General features: G+C 38.1%; 1 protein-coding gene across 1 annotated transcript; it reads left to right on the top strand.

Annotated features, from left to right (window-relative positions):
- Window positions 1-873: 873 nt before the first annotated feature.
- Window positions 874-17,029, top strand: LOC307157105 (uncharacterized protein). The gene is made up of 3 exons (XM_079868868.1): window positions 874-930; window positions 1,790-1,924; window positions 14,780-17,029. Exons 2-3 carry the CDS (start codon window positions 1,840-1,842, stop codon window positions 16,450-16,452), a joined length of 1,758 nt encoding a protein of 585 aa, XP_079724994.1. The 5' UTR covers window positions 874-930; window positions 1,790-1,839; the 3' UTR covers window positions 16,453-17,029.
- The last annotated feature ends 4,139 nt before the right edge of the window (window positions 17,030-21,168 follow it).

The raw sequence follows: 21,168 nt of genomic DNA, 5'->3' as shown, positions 1-21,168 counted from the left end.
AATAGTCAAGATTTTGACTTTGGATTTCCAAAAACAAATTTCCAGACTGGGTAAAATAAGGGTTTAAAATGTTTATTTTAACTGTCACAGCTTGTTTGGATAAATAATTTTCACAGTAAATATCTAGTGCACACCTGTTTGTGCAAATTTTAAATACACATCTCAATCAAGATTTGTCTCTTGTCTCTATGGGGTACAAAATAAGGATTTCTACCTAATAATTTATTTTCCAATTAAATGTTTTAATTTAAGTTAGACAAGCAAACAAAAGTTCATTTTATAAAGGTATCAATTTAATTTAAGGTGTATTTGATCAAATTGAGTTGGACCAATTACATTTTATTGCATGGATTTGTGTTTTATTAGTTGGGGCTATACATATTTATTGGATGGAAACCCTGCTCTCAATTAAATAGACACACTCACAAAATTCATCTTATTTATAATACAATAATAACAATTTGTAAATGTTGTAACAATTCTTTGTTTTTAAAGTAGTCCGTGGCATGCCTTAAAGATTCAAAGGTTTACAACCCTTGTTTATTGTGTAAAAGTAAAATAATACATTTTGTTGTGGCTCTTTGAAGAATTAAACAATTTATAAAACAGCTTGTTATTGAAAAAAAGATCCCAACCCAAATGGTTTGCACTCAAACATGACTGTTGTCTTTTAGACAGAATTTCATGTTAGATGTGTTGCAAGAGTAGGCTATATGCTTTCTCTGGTATTTTCAGCACATCCTTGGAGAACATGTATTTAAAAAAGAAAAAAGAAAAAAAGAACTTTGAATACCTCTGTCAATTGTAGTTTCCTTAAATTTTTATGCACTCTAGGTTTCTATGAACTATACAGGACTTTTATTTTGGTTTGGTGATGTGACGTCATAGGTCTGAGCCGCGCTCCTGCGTCTGGGATTCGGCTTAAGAAAGGTTTGTGATATTACGAATTTAAAGTTTTTTTTAATCGATACAAACTATTCATTTAATTTTATAGTTTTGTAAAATGAATCATTTTTGTGTGCATCTAACATGGCAATGCTTTATCTAATATTTATGAACGCTATTTGTATGAGTAAAGCTCTCAACAGAAAAGCTGCGTTTACACTGCAAGTCTTGATGCACAGATCTGATCTTTTGACCATATTATTTTTTGTCCCGCTTGTTTACATTGACATTAGACTAGATTGCTATCCTATATTTGTGTTTACATTAATCCCTGCCCAAAATTTCTGTTGGTGATCGCTTTACTATGCGACATTGTTGACCCTCCGGTTGTGAATGCCCCAATAACATTATTTTATAATTCACTTTCGGGTGGTCATGACTATTTGCCAGCATGGATAAGTTAAAAGCTGTCATTGATGTTTGCGGCGCAAAATGTGACTGAACGGATATAGACAGATAACGGCATGTCCTTTTTGTTATAGCCTAGTTTTAGCGCGGTGTATTTCATTTATTTGAATGAATTCAAAGGAGAGAGAGAGAGAGAGAACCAGCGAAGTTGACTCATTGCTGAGATATAGCCTACAATAATGTGTCCAGATTACTTTTTAAAAGTTTTTTTTTTTTTGTAACGTTTGTGCTTAAAAATGAATCTTACTATACTTAATTGGGCTTATTTTAAGTAGAAATTATTTGTTGCGAGTGTATCACAGGGCTAGAATTGAACTTTTTTGCTTGGTAGCACTGCATGGTTCTCCCAACTTTTAGGATGACCCAAATTCCCCAAAAATTAGGACCGCCACAACTAAAATGTTTAATATATGTTTAATATATGTAATATATACAGAAAAACTCCTGGTGAAGCAACTGAGATCCATGTGACACGCTATTATAAAGATGACGTTTATTAAAGAGGAGAGTGAAGACGTGAGGATTGAAGAAACATTCAGAATGAAACAAGAAGATACTGAGGAACAAACAGGTTGGTTTTATTCTTAAAGCTGAACTCTAATTTCATCCTTATTAAAATGTCCAGCTCTACAGAAATTAATAATATTTTTGAACAATGTCATATGAGTGTCCTGTCTGTGGGTTGTATTTGATATGGAGCATGTGGACAGTCATGACAAGCCAAATACTAATGCTGCCTTCAGCAGGGTCTCCGGAGTTCCTTAAAGTGCCCCTATGCTATTTTAAAGGTAACTAATGGTTTTGAAGGTCTCCTACAACAGGTTTACATGCATCAAAGGTCAAAAACACTTACATTTTCTCATTGCACATCACCACATTGTTCAATGTTTCTCAAACGACTAGACAGATGAATCATTCTCTCTAAATACCTCCTTTCCGTGAGCCTGCTCTGATTGGCCAGATTGCCCAGTCTGTTGTAATTGGTTGCTGATTGTAATCTACACGCCCATTACAAGCGGCAACCTCCCTGTCTCTCTCTTGAAACCAACACGGAAGTGAGTTAAACTGCAATTCATTGACTGGCCGCTTGGCCTGGCTGCAGAAGTGAGTCAAATCTGTATCTCCCTCATGTTAAAATTACCAACTTTACAGCAGAAAAAAATATGTTTACAGCCTGGATCTCTATGTGGCTTTGGTCTATACAGCTAATTTTGCCCTTCATAACAACTGTGAGGGGGGTGAATTATTTTATAACTCGTCCGTTTAGTTGATTAATATTTAAATTTAAGGGTGTGGCCAGTGGCCACTTGAGTGACAGATGGATTGCCGCTGTCAGTGCTAGGCTGCTAGCCGTTTGTCTGCTGTTACTAGCCGTCACTTCACCTCAGCAAATGTTAGCTGCTGAACTTGCCTTCTCTGCAGTGTTTGTGCTTTTTTTCGGGATTATTTCATACAATTTAATACTTGGGTACAAAGCCCACGTCTTTGGATTCCGTCGTTATCGTTCGAGAGAACAACCAGCGCTGTATTTCAGTTGTTTTCCTCTGTGAACATGCACTAATGGATGTCTGACAATTTCGTTGCTTTTTGGGGTTTTCAAATTTAAAACGTCAATAAATGCTCGTTCGTTCTGCTCTCACGGAACAGATGGATTATAATATGCTTATGTACCGTCAGATGAAATCATGCAGGCGTCGGCGCTTTCTCCGTCCGTGCAATAAATGCACATCCATGAATGAGCGCGGATTTTCTAGCACATTTACTTGCACTTCAGAGGCAATATATCTATGGTTTAACCCATTTGAGAGACGGCCAAAATCAGAATTTAAAATGGACTGAATAAGCTCTCTACGAACTTGAGCAATGCCGCGCTGACGGACCATGAAAGAGTGACTGACATGTATGCACATAAATCACTGTCACACACAAACACTCTCGAAGTAATACACAGTCTCACTTGTAGCCATGTCTTTTAACTATTATAATATTTCGAAGGGCAAAAACAGGAACTTTTAATTGGCTTTACATCATCAGCTAACTCGATCACGTCGAGCTAGGTGATTTCAGATAGCCAGGCTCATATCTATGGCCAGGCTCCTCAGCTCCACTCACGCTCCGCCTGTTTGCCTATTTTCTGTTATCCGGGAGTGACGCAAGGCCAAGATGGCGACGGCCGGCTCCGCCCACTTTAGGCTTCAAAAATGCTCTTCAGAAACCTACGGGTGACGTCACGGACACTACGTCCATATTTTTTTACAGTCTATGGCCCATTACCATAACTGAACGTCAGCTCTGTCCAGAGGCTTCCTCAGTCTTCAGTGATTATACGCACTCTAAAAACCGTAACAATGGCGTCTATTTTACCATATCAATCTGAGCGCAAGCCCAATGATGAAACATTGGAAGAACTAGTTATTCAACCCGAACCTCCATCGTAAGGACGACTTGAGCAGGATGTTTCTCAGTGATAAGCTACTCAGTATATGTTCATGTTTGTATGTTTCAAATTTTTTGCGGTGCACATGCAGGAACTGTATCAATAACGGCGTAGGGCTGTGCGATATAGCTAAAAAATGTATCACGATATAATGTTTCATATCGTTCGGTATCGATAATAGCAACATTGACATTTTTTAGACATTTTAATTATTGACAAGTAGAAAATTTTGAATTTAAACCACTGTTTTTTATTTATTTATCCACATTATTAAGGCAAACTACAATTTATACAAATTTTTGCAATTAAAAATAAAAATGTAAACAAAAATATCTTCTTTATGTCTTATATCTCCTGGGACCCAGGAATAGACTTTTGTCCACTGTAGTGGACATTATATTTTAGTGAATTTCTTTGATTTCTCTGGTTGTCCTGTAAACAGCACAGGGATACCAAATGTTTGCAGGTTTCACCATGAAAACAACTTATCCTTGGTCTTTAAAATGTCTGACATTAATTTAGTGATCAAATGTAGCATTCTTATGGAAATATGATAATATATTGAAATTTTAATTTAAATTGGACTACTTTTCAAATTGTATTTCATAAACCAACATCTCAGAAAAACATCATGGGGTTTAAAAAAAAAAAAAAAAGACTTGCTGTTACAGAACAGAACGTTGATTTCATACATGTCCACTGTAAAGGACATCAGGACTTAAATAATGTCTATCTGACATTTTGGCAGACACAACAAGTGAATATGGAAATAAGTTATACATCAATATTCCTATGAAATATTAGATATTATTAATAAAATGTTGCTAATTATTACTCCAATTATTACACTTCTTTTTTCATTAAATGTTGCTTCAAGAACTCATTAATGTGCACATTAGATACAGTGTATATATACAGATTTAAGTGTTTTTAATTGCGATTAATCAAATTAAAAATATGATTTATCAATTACAATTAATTAATTGAGTAAATTTTTTTAATCGATTGACAGCACACACATATTATATATATATATAAAAATCTGTGGTTATGTATAATATCCGTCATGTATGGCATTAATTTTTTTTAAATGGTATTAAAAAAGGCATTAAAAAGCATTAAATATAATTTGAAAATACCTGCAGAAACCCTTAAATAACATTTAAATATGATAATATTTGAGTTTTGAAGTGCTGGTAAAAGATGTGTGACGTACTTGAAAGCATTTTACTGTTCATGCCAAACTTCCATGGTTACAGTTAGTGTTACTACATTAAATCCATGGTGAATGTTGCTGATCTGCTGACTTAAAGCCTATAACTAGTTCATTCATGGCACAATGTTTCTCCTGGTTTGCACGTCAGCACTGTTTGATCCGTTAATAACGGAGAAATGTGAATGCTTCTCACTAGATCTCGCAGCGATGTTATTACTTCAGTGGCGAATTCAAATGCTCAAATGCTTCCTTTACTGGATCTCTTAGCGCGCTGTGTAATAACCGGTAGTAACAGTGTCGCTTGATCAAGATCGGTTCGCGCTGCACTGACATTGGTCCAAACAGATAAACGGTCCTGAAGCACAAATTAAGTTTCGTTCTGCTTTCATTACGTTTGCTATTTGATGTTGGGCAACGTTGTGGTGGTCGCGCCATCTTTAACTTTGCAGTCCACTCACGGTCGAATGGAACGCACCTTCAGTCAACATGATGTGGAGTGCACAGTTCATGGTTGCATATAAAGCGATGCATAAGGATATAGTGTAATGACGCCCAGTTCCAGGAATGGATTAATATTTTGTTGGTAGTACCAGTTTGAAACAATTATTAGTTAACACTAAGTTGTCTACACTTCGGAAAAAATAATAATTTGTCGTTACACTACATCCTTATGCATCGCTTTCTGCCAGGACTTTTATGTGCTTTTCCCAAATCACGGAAGTGACCTCGACGTCCGGGTTAGCAGTAGCATGACCCGTCAGGCAAGTGTTATTTAAATAAACTCCTGATGTACTTACAAACTTTCCAATGCCTCGTTTTATGAGTACAGAACCTATTTGTACTACAGTAGAAGTTTGGTACCATTCTGGGCATTATTAGTGGGGTAATTTACGAGAGACATCCTTGGATCCATTAGTGCCTGCACTAAGCCATCTGGCTGAATTTCTCTAAATAAGCTCTAACTTTAATAATGTTCGACCAGGTGAAAAAAGGCTTCTGGGGGGGTGTTTGGCTCGGCGTCATGCTGCAAAGGACCCTAGGTTGATTTTACTCCGAATCATCCCTTTAATGGTGTTTATTAGAGATGAGAGAAACTAAGCTTTTCGAAACTTTGAATCAACTGAACCAGTTGCTTCGCAAAATGCTTCACTGTTTCGAAGTGCTCAAAATGCCACGCGATGGTAAAGCCTGCTGGTCAGAACGGTGTAAATGCCAACTAAAACTCAGCCCAAAACATGCATAAAAACACCCTTCACAAAACAATTGCAAATGTTTTTGAAGGTTTAATGTATTATTAGATGCAATAAACAAATCATGTAAAACCATTTAAAGCTGCAGTCCGTAGCTTTTTTGGGTTAAAAATTATCCAAAATAATTTTTTGAGCAAGCACATAACCAGCCAGTGTTCAAAACTATCTGCTTGCCTAAGTTCGATTCAAAATGGTAAGCTTATAATAATGTTTTTAATTCCAGTGGTACTGGTGGATTTCCACGGGAAATTCAAGCATGTTTTTGCGTCATTACGTCATATCTGTACACATAAAGAAGGTGTCTCGGCTAGTAAGCAGTGGTGTAGTCTACGTGATATATGCCGTATTCCCACTAGGAAAGGCCAATGATTTCCATATACCCACTTAAAAAAAAGCGTGAGGATACGTAACAACTTCGTTTTGTGTCAGAACTTTCACACTTTCATTCATAAATTCAACCCGTCTGTGTTTGCGAAGCGACACGGATCGAATCGCGGAATCCAGTTACAAATGGAACTTGCTGTATAAAGCAGAACATCACGGAATTTGGCCATTTTTTAATGAATAAATCAAAAGTAGGGCTGTACAATGAATCAAATCTCGAAATTGACTAGTGTCTGTGAATATTAAAGTTCAAAGAGACCGCAATTGTTATACGCGTCTCTGGGAATGAGCGCTCAATGTGGGGGGCTCACAGTATACTCACTACAAAAAACTAGACTACACCACTGCTAGTAGGCTATGTTGCGTGTGAGGATGTTGGAGGTGGAGATTTATAGCGTTTTCTCACAGCACTTGATATAATTAAACTTATCAATTCAGTGCTCACAAAATCGCCTGCCCGACATCCCAGGGCTATTGTGTTTAATTCGGGCTACCAAAATGCATAACCGGCCTGCCCGACGGGCTATCTGAAATAGTGTTCGCTTCAGTCTTGTTATGATCAGATTCAGCGCGTTCTTAATCTTCAATCCGCAGTGGCGCCGAGCAGAGCACACGTCAGAAACAGAGGACAGGGTGTGTGTGTGTGTGTGTGTGTGTGTGTGTGTTCACCTGAGTCTCATTGGTCTGTCAATGTCAGAATATTTGAGATGACCAATCAAATCAAAGTAGGCGGGCTTTATATACACAGAAGCTGCTGAGAGCGAATTTGAGCAGAGCGACTGACGCTTCAGTTTACAGTCGAGATGAGATGTAAGTAAGTTAGCTAAACTAAATATTTCATATTTGACAGCTTTTTTAGGTCATAAATGTGAAACAAATGACAAAAATAATCAGACAAACGAATATACTTTTGTCGAATTTCGCCATTTTGAACTGAAAATTGGCCTATGCAACGTGACTAATAATTAGTTTACTGTCATTGTGAGGGGACATTAACAGCATTAACAAAGCCGTTTTCATCATGTTAGGCAGAAGATTAATAATGAATGTGTACATGTTGAGAATTAATATACATTTTGTAGCCTTCAGTAAATTAAAAAAGTTCAGCTTTAGGAGGGGAAGAGACAGGGCAAGATGAGGAGACTGAGAGAAGAAGAAAGAGTGATGGATAAGAAGTGAGAGCTGAGCAAGTATTGACACATAATCTACTGCCCACTGACATTGTTTTAAAGCTATTTCTTATCCTTTTTTGGCCTTCAAACGTCTTGAAATGGACATATCAGAGAAATAAGACCCCCTAATAACCTTAAATATTATTAGGAATACGATCAATAATTAATGTGTACATATTGTGAATGAATTTAATAAACTTAGTTAGGCTACATAGCTTTCTTAGTAGCTTTCAGTAAATGAACGCGTCTGAGAAAATGATTCATAAATCAACCTATCAGTTGACCCTGTTTACTTTCTTCACTGACAGACAAAAATGAAAAGCCTATATCAGTCAAAGCTCAGATTTAGGAGGGGAAGAGACAGAGCAAGAGAAAAACTAAGAGAATAGGAGTGATGCTGATGAGGAGAGAAAAATAATCAGCTGCCCCTGCACTTACATGGTTTTAAAGCTATTGTTATCCAATTTTTTTGGCCTTCAAAACATCTTAAAATGCACATGTAGATCAGAGAAATCAACATTTTCTCGGGGGTGCCCCCAAACCCCCCCCAAACTAGCCTACCTCACATTCGGGACCTCAGTGATGATAAAACCCTGCCATCTGCATGTTAATGAAACTTAATAGTGAGCATTAGACCCTAAACTAAAGTGTTACTTTTTTTTTTTTTTTTTTTAAATCATACTCTCATTGGGGGCTGAGCCACAGACACAGACTGATTCATGTTCCACACTGATCACACACATTTCAGTTTAGCTAGAACCAGGTGCATATGATATTTTGTGTTTTGAAAAAGTTTTTGATTCATTGTTTTGACTCCTAACCAATTTTCTACATTAACAATTGTCTTTTTATCTGGGCTAGTAACATTCATTTTGGGGCTACCAAAATCTGAAGAGTGCCTGCCCGAAGGGCTACCAGCGATGTAGAAATTTTGCGAGCCCTGCAATTTGATGGCGGATCCAGAAAGGTTCAAACGACAATCACCAGTGTCAACTGGAGATTCACCCGTTGTAAAACGCGAAAGACTTGGCAAGTCTAGAAAAAAAGAGATGGCAACCGGGTCCATACTAAAACAAGGAATATATCGGAAGGGCATTAAATGTAGTCACACAATGCTGATGTTGTTAACATTAACAATTTGAGAACAAAGTATAATTTACACGGTTTGACGTGATATGATAAGCAATCGTTATATTTAATCGGTGCGATTTACTGCAATGCTTTTTTCCCCTTAGTTGGTCAGAACAAAAGTGGATGTTACTTACTTGTTCAGATGACATTTTCCGGTGAAAATTCTTATGTTGGGCATACTTCCAAAAAGTAGAATCTGTAAATCCGAATGACAGTATCCACACCACCAGCGCGGTGATTGACAGCCGCACATTCTCCTCAAAACATTGGATTCATCCGCGCTGTGGCATGCCGAGGCACAACGCACGTAAAGTTGATAATTCTGCGAATAACTGCAATTGCAGATTTCGAACAGAGATGGTGACAGAGGAAAAACTGTGGACTGCAGCTTTAAATATGAATTGTTTTTTTGTAGGGCTTGTTTTTATTGGTTTTATGTAAAGCTTAGTTAATCAAAACAATGAGACTTTTAACTACAACTCTTCCTTTTTATTATACAATCGTGTCAAGTCATAAAATTGATAAGTAGGATGATGCTCAAATGCTAGCCTGGCTAACGTCAGACCTCGTCTCATTGAGACGTGGTCTGGGAACCACATGTTCTTTTTCTCGTATTTGAGGTGTGGTTTACGAATGCCCAGAGCCGTTTAATGGGTGCTACGAATGTCTATCAAATGCGCCTGTACGTAGCTCATAGCCAAACGTTTCAATTATACCAGATGACGTATGTAGAGTGACAGAAATTCGACGAGGAAGAAGACGATGGGTCAGAGATTTATGTGTACATGATGGCGTTCAGCGACTATTGCCGTTTGTGCAAGACAAACATGAGGGTAGAAGGTATATATGGACACTCTACAGACATGTTTTTATTGAAAAAAACACAGAGTTTATCCGAGAGGTTAGCGTTATTAGGGGTGACAGTCGCACAGGAGTCAGGGCAATCAAGAAGATCCTGCCAGCGTTGCTCCTCCCGAATTACCAGGCTGGAAATATCCATAGATATAAACAAACTGCTTCGGTGTGTCGCATAGACGTCGTCATCGTCTTGCTGCTCCCTCCCCGTTCTGTGATTGGTCCCCTCGCTAAGGTGAAAATCTGGTTCATGGAATCCAGGCTGCCTAGCAGCGTGAATAAAATCGCGCTGCGCGCAAGGCAGCATGGGGAAACCCAGGCTACTCAAATGCAGCACAAGACCTTCATTTAAGGGCCCTTTCACACCTAACTTGTTTGGTCCGGACTTTCGGACTTTTCAGTTTGGTCCGAATAAAAATTACAGGTGTGAAACCTCCCCCGGACCACGGTCCGGACCAAACAGACGAAATTTGGTCCGACGAAAAGAGGTGGTCTCGGTCCGGATCAAACTGAACAAAGGTTTGGTTCGTTTCCAGTGTGAAAGCATTTTCTGTATGGTTCGGACTTTCAGACTATTTACAGGAAGTTCCGGTGTTTCCCGCGTAGCCTAAACAACTGAAGAAGAATATTTATGTGCAGATCTGTCGGTCCTGCCCACAGCGTTTCTTCCAGCTGATTCTCGCGCACACACACACACACGTCCTGCCGGCGACGATAAAATGTTCGCACAACGAGGACGTTAATTTGGTGAATTTTAACTAGCCTCGAGTATAGTTGGTGCTGCTGGGAGTAATGTCGAAATAATAAAAATATAGTGGCAACGATATGCGTCTGTTCATTCATTCTTGTCAAAGTTACCCGCCGAATTGACAACACGCTGACGTCAGACGCACGTCCGTTTACAAACCAATCAATGTCAAGATGCAGCCCATATAGATGATGACGACAGGACGCAAGTACGTCATGAAAAGTTCTTTAGTGCGCTCGCATAATTGAAATGTGAAACCAAACCAAAACTAACCTAATGTATACAATGTATCAAAACATGAACTTTGGTTCGGACCTTGGTGCGGACTTTCAGGTGTGAAAGGGCCCTAAGGTGATGAAATGGTTAGAAACCTGTCAGTGTATAGGGACTATACTATCCAGCCACACTCTCTTGACCACTGCTTCTCAGAAACCATACAGGGTAAATCTGTACTCAAATGACTGGTTGTAAAAAAAAATTGCTTCTTTTTCACATGGTCAGGCTACTTAGAAGCGAGAATTTTCTGTGAATGCAGCCATGAGCACTGAAAAGAGAGCTTAGAAAACCAAATACAGAGACCAAGAGGAGGAACGAAGTGAAAAAAAAGAGGAGGCTTGAATCTGACATTGGCCACTTGGAACAACAAAGAGAAAAGGCAGCCACTGAAGCTGAGACCTCCTCCAAACCAAGAGTATGCATAATTAAATTTAATAGTTCCTGAAAGACAAAAAAAAAAAAAATAACAAACAGATTTGTTTAATCTTCCTCAACTTGCACCACATTGACAGGGTTTATAAACAAAACAAAGAAATACCAGTACAAATAAAATAAAATAATTACAACTATAAGTCAAAACCCTGTTGAATATGTATTAATTTACTACTGTTTAATTGGGAGAAAGTTAAATGTTTTTCCTTCCTTTTGTTATAGCATCTTTGAATAAGAATTGAATAAGTAGTTTGACGTCTTTTATGCACTGAAAGTTCATTGACTTGTTCATGTTCTCATATTTAAAGGTCCCATTCCATGGATTATTTTTATTATTTTATCATGTTTCCAGGGGTGCCCTTATAATGTTAGTATGTTTTTTAGATCAAAAATTGTTATAATTTAGAATTAAAAGGCATATTTCCTAGCCTGATTTCATTCCCTGGTTTGAACACTCTGTTTGAAGGGGCGTGTCTGCTGAGAGACTTCAGCGTAAACGCCCTCTGCTGTGATTGGCTGAAATGTTTGCATATGAAATATCTGGCATTACATGTGGAACTATCTGGAAAACTTTTACTATTACAGCTATTATACGTTTTTACTATTACAGCTATCGGGATTAACGAATCGTGAGAAGTTTTTAAGTATTTAGATCTATTTCAATCACATAAAAGGTTGCAATGATGAGCATTGAGCAGATGATTGTCTGTTGATTGCGTGAAAAAAGATCTTATCATTGCAACGCAGTTTCTGCACTCACTAATGATTTCACCAATGCAAACATGAGGTATATAAATACAGTAAGAGCTTCGTTGTGCAGTGTAACAGCGTCATTGATTTCATAACGAGTTTTGGCAAGTGTCCAGATAAACTCGCGCTGTGTGATTGACAGCTTGGGCGATTGGAAAGGGATTGTTCTTTGATCGCTTTCTGTATATTAATCACAGTTTAAGTAAGATTATTTTCATCCTACTAAGAGAAACGATGTGAAGTTGATCGCTACTTCCATAGTAAATCACTACTTACCGCTTGCTGGAATATAGTTGAAATTGTCCCCTTCGTCAGTATGAAACGCTGAGAGAAGCCTGCTTGATATTATTCCAGGTTAGAAAAACAGTCCGTGGTGAAATGGACAGAGCAAACTAACAACTTCGAATTAAACTTTTGCGGTATCCGATTATAGATAAACATCAACCGTCTGTTGACATTTCGCCATCAATACGCCTGTATTCCTGTGGGCGGAGGTTAGTCAAAACACGGTTCTAGTGATGTCATTAAAGAAGGAAGTAGAGGGGTGTAGTCCAATCGAGCCGTTCGTTGTAGTCAACTTCTGTTAAATAAAATATCTCGCTTGGCATTGAACTTTGAGCTTTATAATTTTACAGATATTATTTATACTCTAACAACAACATTACACACTAACTAAAGTTTGAAACATGGGATCACGAAGAACGGGACCTTTAAAGTTGGCACAGTCATTGAATACTTTTAACGTGCTGTACTTAAATTTTACTATTTTGTTTTATTAGTTTTTGATTTAGCTATTTTCCTTTTTTGGAATTTTAAGTAAATATAGAATTTGTTTCCTAAATGAGATCTCTGATTGTAGTCCTTGAAAACCAAAACAAACAAACAAAAAAAAAGTGTTTAAAGTCCTGGAATGTCATTATACAGTATCTATATGAACCCTGCTAATGACAGAATTTTCCTTTTTGGGTGAACTAACCCTTTAAGACCCCTCAATTTAAATGTGAGGAACATAGTCTTGAAGGATCTTTTAAAACGGATGGATTTTTACAGAGAGACTGAGACTAGCTTGTATATGATTCTGCAAGTTATCTGTTTGTTAATTATAGCTAAATAATATTGTCATAATGCCAAATACATATTTTAATGAAAATGCAATGCAATGCAAATGCTGTTTAATGGGTGGTAAGATATTTTGGCACATACATTTTCTCAGTTCACTCACTGTTGACAGGTGTTTTTCTGCCCTGACTGCCCTCCTGCTGATTTTTCTATACTTTCTTTTTATTTAAAACCTATGATTTCAGCTTCATATTTGTAGCATCATTTAAAAATTAGCTACTAAGAAAGTTACCAATCAGAGGTTGTGTTTACACTGCACTGCTGGCTGAAATTTTCTTCAGTTGAATTTAACAATAAAAAGATTAGGAAAACTAGAGACCATTATATTCCTACAAGTAGCATGTTAAGCCGCAACAGATTTTTTAAAAATGGTGGTTGAAATGAAATGCTATATGGAGTCAACCAATCAGCATGTTCAGTGCCCAAGTCCCACCCCCGAAAGTTCCTGAATGCACTACCTCGCAAGCAGGGTAGTTCCCCCACTTTCTGAGGGGGAAATTTTTACCCGCAATTTCATTAGACCCTGGTTCCGGTGGTTGAAACACACAGAGTACCACCTCAAAGCTCCTGCAGTGGAAACGCGGCTTTACATATTAAATATTGTGTACCAGCGATGACTCTGAACCCTGGTCTGACGCTCCTGTGAGTAGACCATATAGACTCTTTTGGAGAAGCACTGATCTAAACCAGTGTTTCCCAAGGTCCTGGCATTTTTCAACTTCACACATGAACTTGCAAACTTTCAATAAGCACTTTCTCTCAGAGGAATCTCCGTTGCAATTTTGGATAGTCGTTCATGAGTCCCTTGTTTGTCCTGAGAATTTAAACTGCCCACTGTTCTACAGAAAATTATCAAGGTCTTGCACATTCTTTGATCTATAACAGGCATCTCCAACACTGCTTCTGGAGAGATACTGTCCTGCAGACTTCAATTCCAACCCTGTTCAAACACACATGCCTGTAATTATCAAGTAACCCTAAACAGCTTGATTAGCTTGTCCAGGTGTGTTTGATTGGGGTTGGAGCTAAAATCTGCAGGACAGTAGCTCCCCAGGAGCAGGGTTGGAGACCCCTGGTCTATAATAAACCAGTTCTAGGTCAAGCTGTGATTGATGAAGAAAGAAAACAGTTTACAATATTGAGAAGAGGTTTTGAGATATCAGGGAACACCTCCTTCGGTAGATTAGTGCATATGATCTATCACAGAGGTCTTCAATCCTGCTCCTGGAGGGCCACTGTCCTGCAAAGTTTAGTTCCAACCCTAATCAAACACACCTGAATCAGCTCATCAAGCTCTTCAGAATCGCTTGACTATTCAAAGGCAGGTGTGCTGAAGCAGGTTGCAACTAAACTCTGCAGGACAGTGGCCCTCCAGGAGCAGGATTGAAGACCTCTGATCTAGCATATGTGTTGTTGGTTTTGATTCTTTATGCTGGTTTTTATTATTTAATGATTTTATGTTGGTTTTGATGTCTGTTGCTTTGTGCTTTTAAACTGGGGTTAACTTTTATTTGTATTTTGTCTTTTTTCACTTTAGACCTGATGGCACTGAAAGAGGAGATGATTATTTAATGTTTTTATGTTGGTTTTGATGTCTGTTACTTTCCCTTTAAACTGGGGTTAACTTTAATCTGTATTTGTCTTTTTTCACTTTAGGCCTGATGGCACTGAAAGAGGAGAGTCAGGAATTGAATGAAGTGGAAGAAAAAAAACAGTATGAGGAACATCATGATTTCATAATTGGAGATAAGTCTCAGTGCTCACAGAATGAAAAGACTGCCTCGCAAAAAAGAGTGCGAAAGACAGGAACTAAAAGTGATTTCTCCTGCTTTCACTGTGGGAAAAGTTTCACTCAAAAAGGAAACCTTAATGTCCACATGAGAATTCACACCAGAGAGAAGCCTTTCACATGCCTTCAGTGCGGAAAGAGTTTCACACTTAAAGGAAACCTTAAAACCCACATGAGAAGCCACAGTGGAGAGAGTCCTTACACCTGCAAACTGTGTGGTAACAACTTTTCACGAAAAGAAAGTCTTAAGACTCACATGAGAAGTCACACTGGAGAGAAGCCATACACATGCCTTCAGTGTGGAAAGAGTTTTACACGTAAAGGAACCCTTAATACCCACATGAGAAGCCACACTGGAGAGAGCCCTTTTATCTGTAAACTGTGTGGAAGGAGCTTCACACGAAAAGAAAGTCTTAAGTCTCACATGAGAAGTCACACCAAAGAGAAGCCTTACACATGTGATCAGTGTGGAAAGAGTTTTACACGTAAAGGAACCCTTAATTCTCACAAAAGAAGTCACACCGGAGAGAGCCCTAACACCTGCAAACTGAATGGCAAGAGCTTCTCACATAAAAAAAGTCTAAAGACTCCTGTCAGAATTTACACTGGAGAGAATCGGTTCATATGCGGCCAGTGTGGAAAGAGTTTTAGATGTAAAGAAAATCTTGATCAGCACATGAAGATTCACACAAGAGATTACCGTTTTCCATGTCATCAGTGTGGAAGGAGTTTCACAAACAGGAATCACCTTAAGAATCATGTAATAACTCACACTGGAAAGAAGCCTTTCATGTGCCATCACTGTGGAAAGAGTTTCACTCTTAAGGGAAACTTCAAGGTTCACATGAGAATTCACACTGGAGAGAAGCCTTTCACATGTGATCAGTGTGGAAAAAATTTCAGACATAAAGTTACCTTTAATTACCACATGAGGATTCACTCAAGAGAGAACTCTTTTCTCTGTCATCAGTGCGGAAATAGTTTCACAAACAGTACAGAACTTGAGAATCATGTAATAACTCACATTAGAGGGAAGGCTTTCATGTGCCCTCACTGTGGAAAGACTTGCATAAACAAAGCAAACCTTGATATTCACATAAGGGTTCACACTGGAGAGAAGCCTTTCATCTGCCTTCAATGTGGAAAGAGTTTCACACGTAAAGGAAACCTTGAAGTTCACACGAGAGTTCACACTGGAGAGAAGCCTTTTACGTGTCTTCAGTGCAAGAAGAGTTTCACATATCAAAGAGACCTGAATCGTCATTTGCAAACTCATTCTGGAAAGAAATTGCAGTGTTCTGCGTGTGGCAAGAGATTTCATAAAAGTAGCAATTTCAAAAATCACCTGCTCATTCACTCTGGAGAAAGGAGATTTAATTGTGATCAGTGCAATAAAAAATTTATTTTGCCATCACACTTACAGATACACCTGAAAAGTCATGCATATGTAAGACCCTATTTGTGTTCCTTGTGTGGAAGGAGATTTAAATGGCTTGGCAGTTTAAAATGGCACCAGAAAATATGTATAGTACGAAATTAATTTCAATTTTATTGTGCCCTCGTTTTTTTATTTGATTCAGTTAAATACCTCGGAAACAAATATCAGAAATAAAGAGACAAACTGAATGAAACAAGATAATGAACATTGCACTGCATTATCTGATTCAACTTTAGTGAGTGAATCCACAGGTAAATATTAGAGGGGTGGAAAAAAAAAATCAATAATGTATAGTATCGCAATATTTTGTGAGGATATTGTGTCAATACACAGGTGCCAAGTATTGATCTTTTCAGTGCCTGAATTTCAGCTTAGGATTTGAATTATTGTGCATAATTATACCATAAGCTATGCGCTTATAATGTAATTTTTTTTTTATTTGAATAAATATTTCTCTCACTAATTTCACAAATAGTACAAATAAATCAGCATACTATCATCCCTCTTTTTCTCTCTTGGACACACACAGTGAGCTGTTTGTAAAAGAAGTGAATTTTCACATTTTGGGAAAATTATAGTGTAGCTACTGACAAATTATGATAAACGGAATTATAAATTTAGGGTCAGAATCATTCCTTGTCACTTGACAGCTACATAGGCTTAGGCCAGGGGTAGGCAAGTTCGGTCCTAGAGAGCTGCTGTCCTGCAGAGTTTAGCTCCAACCCTAATCAAACACACCTGAGCAAGCTAATCAATGTCTTCAGGATTCCTAAAGGCGGGCGTACACGGTGCGATTTTTGCTGTTTTATGAGCTCGCAGATGATCACATGGAAATCGGTGATGCTTGCATGGTCGCGGCTCACAGCTTGTGAGAGGAATTACGAGCCGAGCACGTTACGAGCACCTCCCGACCTCCCGATAATTTTTAAACCTTTAAAAAATTCAGGGAGTCGGCCCAATTTTCATGAGCGTATGCTATAGGCTGTCCCTATTTCCAAATCATGCACAACCACGTCACAGGCTAGATCGATGGGGCTATAGCTCAGTGGCAGCAACCATACAGTGTGCGCATACACTGTCACGCACACACACACACATTTCTCTCTTTCTCTCTATGTTGTTAATGTTGAAAAGAATGGGTACTGTTCTCTGCTTTTCAACAAATCATTTGGACACACATTTCTGTCATTTTTCTATCTGAAGCTATAGTTGCTTGCAACATTGAAAGCTCTGGTCTCTGTTTAGCGCGAAAGCTCACGTGATTGCCCGCCGGCTTGGGCTAAAATTCGTGCAGGACAGTCGTGCCTTGTACCAGCTGCTTTGACGTGATTATCAAGTTAACTGACTCCTAACCACTGATGGGCAGTAACGCGTTATAAGTAACGCGTTACTGTAATCCGATTACTTTTTTCAAGTAACGAGTAAAGTAAGGGATTACAATTGCAAAAACAGTAATTAGATTACTGTTACTTCCCCGTAAGCAGGCTGCGTTACTGCGTTATACTGCGAGACTGTCTCGCGACGTGAGCCGTGACTCGTGAGTGACAATGACATGAGCGCCGCGAAGTCAGTGGTAAACACTATGGCAAGCGATCGCGTTCAAAAGTCTTTAAACGAAACGCGTTAATTTTGACGCGTCAACACGCACCGTTTGTCCGTGTTCAGACGTCATGTTTATTCATGAACGATGTCGTAATGGTAAACTGTATGCACGTGCAAACATCAGACGTTATATTTGTTCATGAGGGATAATGCATTGGTACGTTGTGAGTGATGTCAGTCTTATGTCATGATTTGTCATGCCTTTTTAAGTTGTTCGTTTAACGTTCTTTCCCAAGGTAGAAAAGTCAACAGCTCTTAGAATGGGTCTTTTATTTTAGCAAACTGTCAAAAAACCTTTTCAGACTGTGTGCAGCTGAACCAAGAAAAGTTTAAGATTGCATGGAGCTGATAAGCATGAATGGCAGAAGAAAAAGACTGCAATTAAAAAACAAAACAAGAGAAAATTATTTTAATCCAAGCAATAAAAAACTGCACACATCAGCTGTGGAATAAAAGAAAAGAAATGCATGATCAACTAGATTAAGGCAAACTCCTCTCTTAATGTAAACCCTGTCCACCACCCCCAAAGGTTTCAAAAAGTTATTCTTGCCACTGTAACTTATGGCTTCCTAAAGACAGGTTTATGGGTAAATAAATGAATAATAATAAAAAATATATACCAGGGCTCAACATTTAAGCTTTTTCATTTGTCCTTCGGTCGGTCATTCACTTGTCCGAGTAAAAACATTTGTTAGAACAGGAAAAAAATTAGATTTTTTTTTATGTGTGTGTTGTAAATATAATTTATTCCGAATCAGTATTCTCATCAGTTCAGTCAGCTTTAACATATAAATGTATATATTTATGATATTTTAACCTTTATAAAGGGCATTTTTCCCTAATCGTTTGCTTCATCTTTCATTTAAAATTCTTAAATTTGATCAATAAATTACAATAGAATAATAAGATGCTAAAGGGCTGTTACCAATCAAATAAACTGCATTAAATAATGTAATGAGATTTTTTTTTTTAATATTTTTTGAATATACAAATAAGAAATATTATTTATGCATAGAAATATTTTTAAACCGCCAGTAGGAGGCGGCAGGCGACCATCTTAATGAGTGAGTCATTGATGCAATGTGCATAAAGTTAAAATACTGAAACTAATAAAACAAGTTTTAAAAAAGAATGTTTCATTTGATTCAATTTTAGATGATGGAATATGCAGAAAGAATAGAAGCAGAAAGGTCTATTGCTTTATAGCGTATTCATTTCGTGCATCATGTTTTTGAAAAGTAACTAGTAAAGTAACTAGTAAAGTAACTAATTACTTTTGAAAATAAGTAATCAGTAAAGTAACTGGATTACTTTCTTGGAGAAGTAATCAGTAATCAGTAACTAATTACTTTTTCCAAGTAACTTGACCAACACTGCTCCTAACGTGTGCAATATCTCACGACCTCCCGAGTATCCGAACTCGCACCGTGTACGCCCGTCTTAAGGCTACAGGCAGTTGAGGGTTTTTTTCAGGGTTGGAGCCAAACTCAGCAGGACAGCGGCTCTCTAGGGCCGAACTTGCCTACTCAAGTCTCTGTAGGTGTCACGGTTAGCCAAGGATGATGAAGCAAAGATCTCAATTTCAGCAGTCTTTATTTAACAAAAAATAACAACAATCAACAGGAGAACCACTAAGCATACCAAACTTAACACAGGCGAGAGCTAACTCTGACTTAACACAGACTTGAATAGACAGATGAAACAGAAAGATAATTAACAGGGCATAAGTAAAGAATCAAAAACCTTGGCAACAAATGATGAACGGGAATAAAGGAAATACAATATAAAGCCAGGGACACACTTGACAATTAGCTGAAAAATTCTAAGACTGAACTGAAGACACTTGCAGACTGTATCCAATGACTGGAGCAGATTTTAAACACGACTGTGAACACCGACTAAACGCAACTGTCTCTGACTCTGATACTTACGACTGATCATGCCCAAAAGCGCAAATTACATTCATAATCGGCCTTACAGTCATTAAGTGTGTCCCCGGCTTTAGTGTCCCAAACAGAACATAATCATTACAGCAGGAAAAAGAAATTAGTTCACCTCCCGAGTCCTTCGGTCTGAGACGCTTTCGTTCAGTTGTCATGTGACCACTACTCATCTCTGTATGTAATGTTGTATTTATTTAGATATTATCATATAATTATACAAATATATGCAATAAACATTTGGAAATTTTTAACTTATGCATCTAATACAGCAGTGGTTCTCACCTGGTTTTGCCATGGATGCACATTTTCCCATGGTCATTGTGGTGAACAGCAATTTCAGGGCCCAGTTTATGGCCGGGCCCCTCTCTGTCCGTAGAAGTGGACAGAGGTTTGATATATTTTGATTGGGTCTTGGTGGACTAACACCACCCACATCAGATAAAGATGCTAGGACAACAGTCAGACACCTTTTAGAGGGCAAGAAGAAGACCTCTAGTACCAAGCCTGGGAAGGACAGGACTTCTCATTGGTCCACATGCAGTTTCTGCACTTCACCCACCTAGAGACTAATTCCTAAGACCTGTGACTGCCATCAAAATTCCTCAGGACCTCTGGATGCAGCAGCAGTGGGTGAAACAGAGACACATTGATCCATCCAAATCCATTCAGAGCCATGTTTGGAAACCTTAACCCCCTGGGGTCGGCGGTCGCATTGGCGATACCAGTTCGCTTTTTTCCTTATCAGTGCAAAAGATACTCAAAATACTCTGTTGATTTTGATCTTACATATAAGTGTATACATCATTCAAAACTGTAAAATGTCTTCTTTTATTTGTGTACACTCATAATAAAAACAGAATGTTGTGTTTTTCGTAAATAAAGAAAATAAACATGATACGCATTCTGCCGTCTCTCTTAATGTGAAGTTCATTCTGAAACGCGACAGAAAATGAACTAACTCAGCGAATGTTTGTCACACAGACTTGAGACATATGTCTTTACAAAGCTTGAAGTCTATTTTTAAATTATGTAAATTATATCAAAAAACAAATATTCTCTGTTTAAGTAATCCATATGAAAGCAACAACATGCACAGTTTCTTCAGTCCATGTTCATTAGCTCTAATGTTACCACACCCACGCGCGCAAGAGCTGTTCACATGCAAATAGTCCACGTGAAGGAACGCAGACCTGTAAACGCCCATTACCTCAAAAACAAAGAATCAGAGACTTCAGTAGCCTACTCCTCTGCTTTTCATCAAGTTTGGAAGGCA

Source organism: Squalius cephalus (assembly GCF_949319135.1).
Source record: "Squalius cephalus genome assembly, chromosome: 4".
Classification (NCBI taxonomy): Eukaryota; Metazoa; Chordata; class Actinopteri; order Cypriniformes; family Leuciscidae; genus Squalius; species Squalius cephalus.
The sequence above is the reverse complement of the archived record's forward strand: the minus strand, read 5'-3'. Positions and strand labels throughout refer to the sequence as shown.

Bases quoted from the DNA above. Each gene is read 5' to 3' on its own strand.
- LOC307157105 (XM_079868868.1), top strand. From the start codon at position 1,840: ATGACGTTTATTAAAGAGGAGAGTGAAGACGTGAGGATTGAAGAAACA. The intron at 1,925-14,779 runs GTTGGTTTTATT...TTTTCACTTTAG, and splicing joins AGATACTGAGGAACAAACAG to GCCTGATGGCACTGAAAGAG.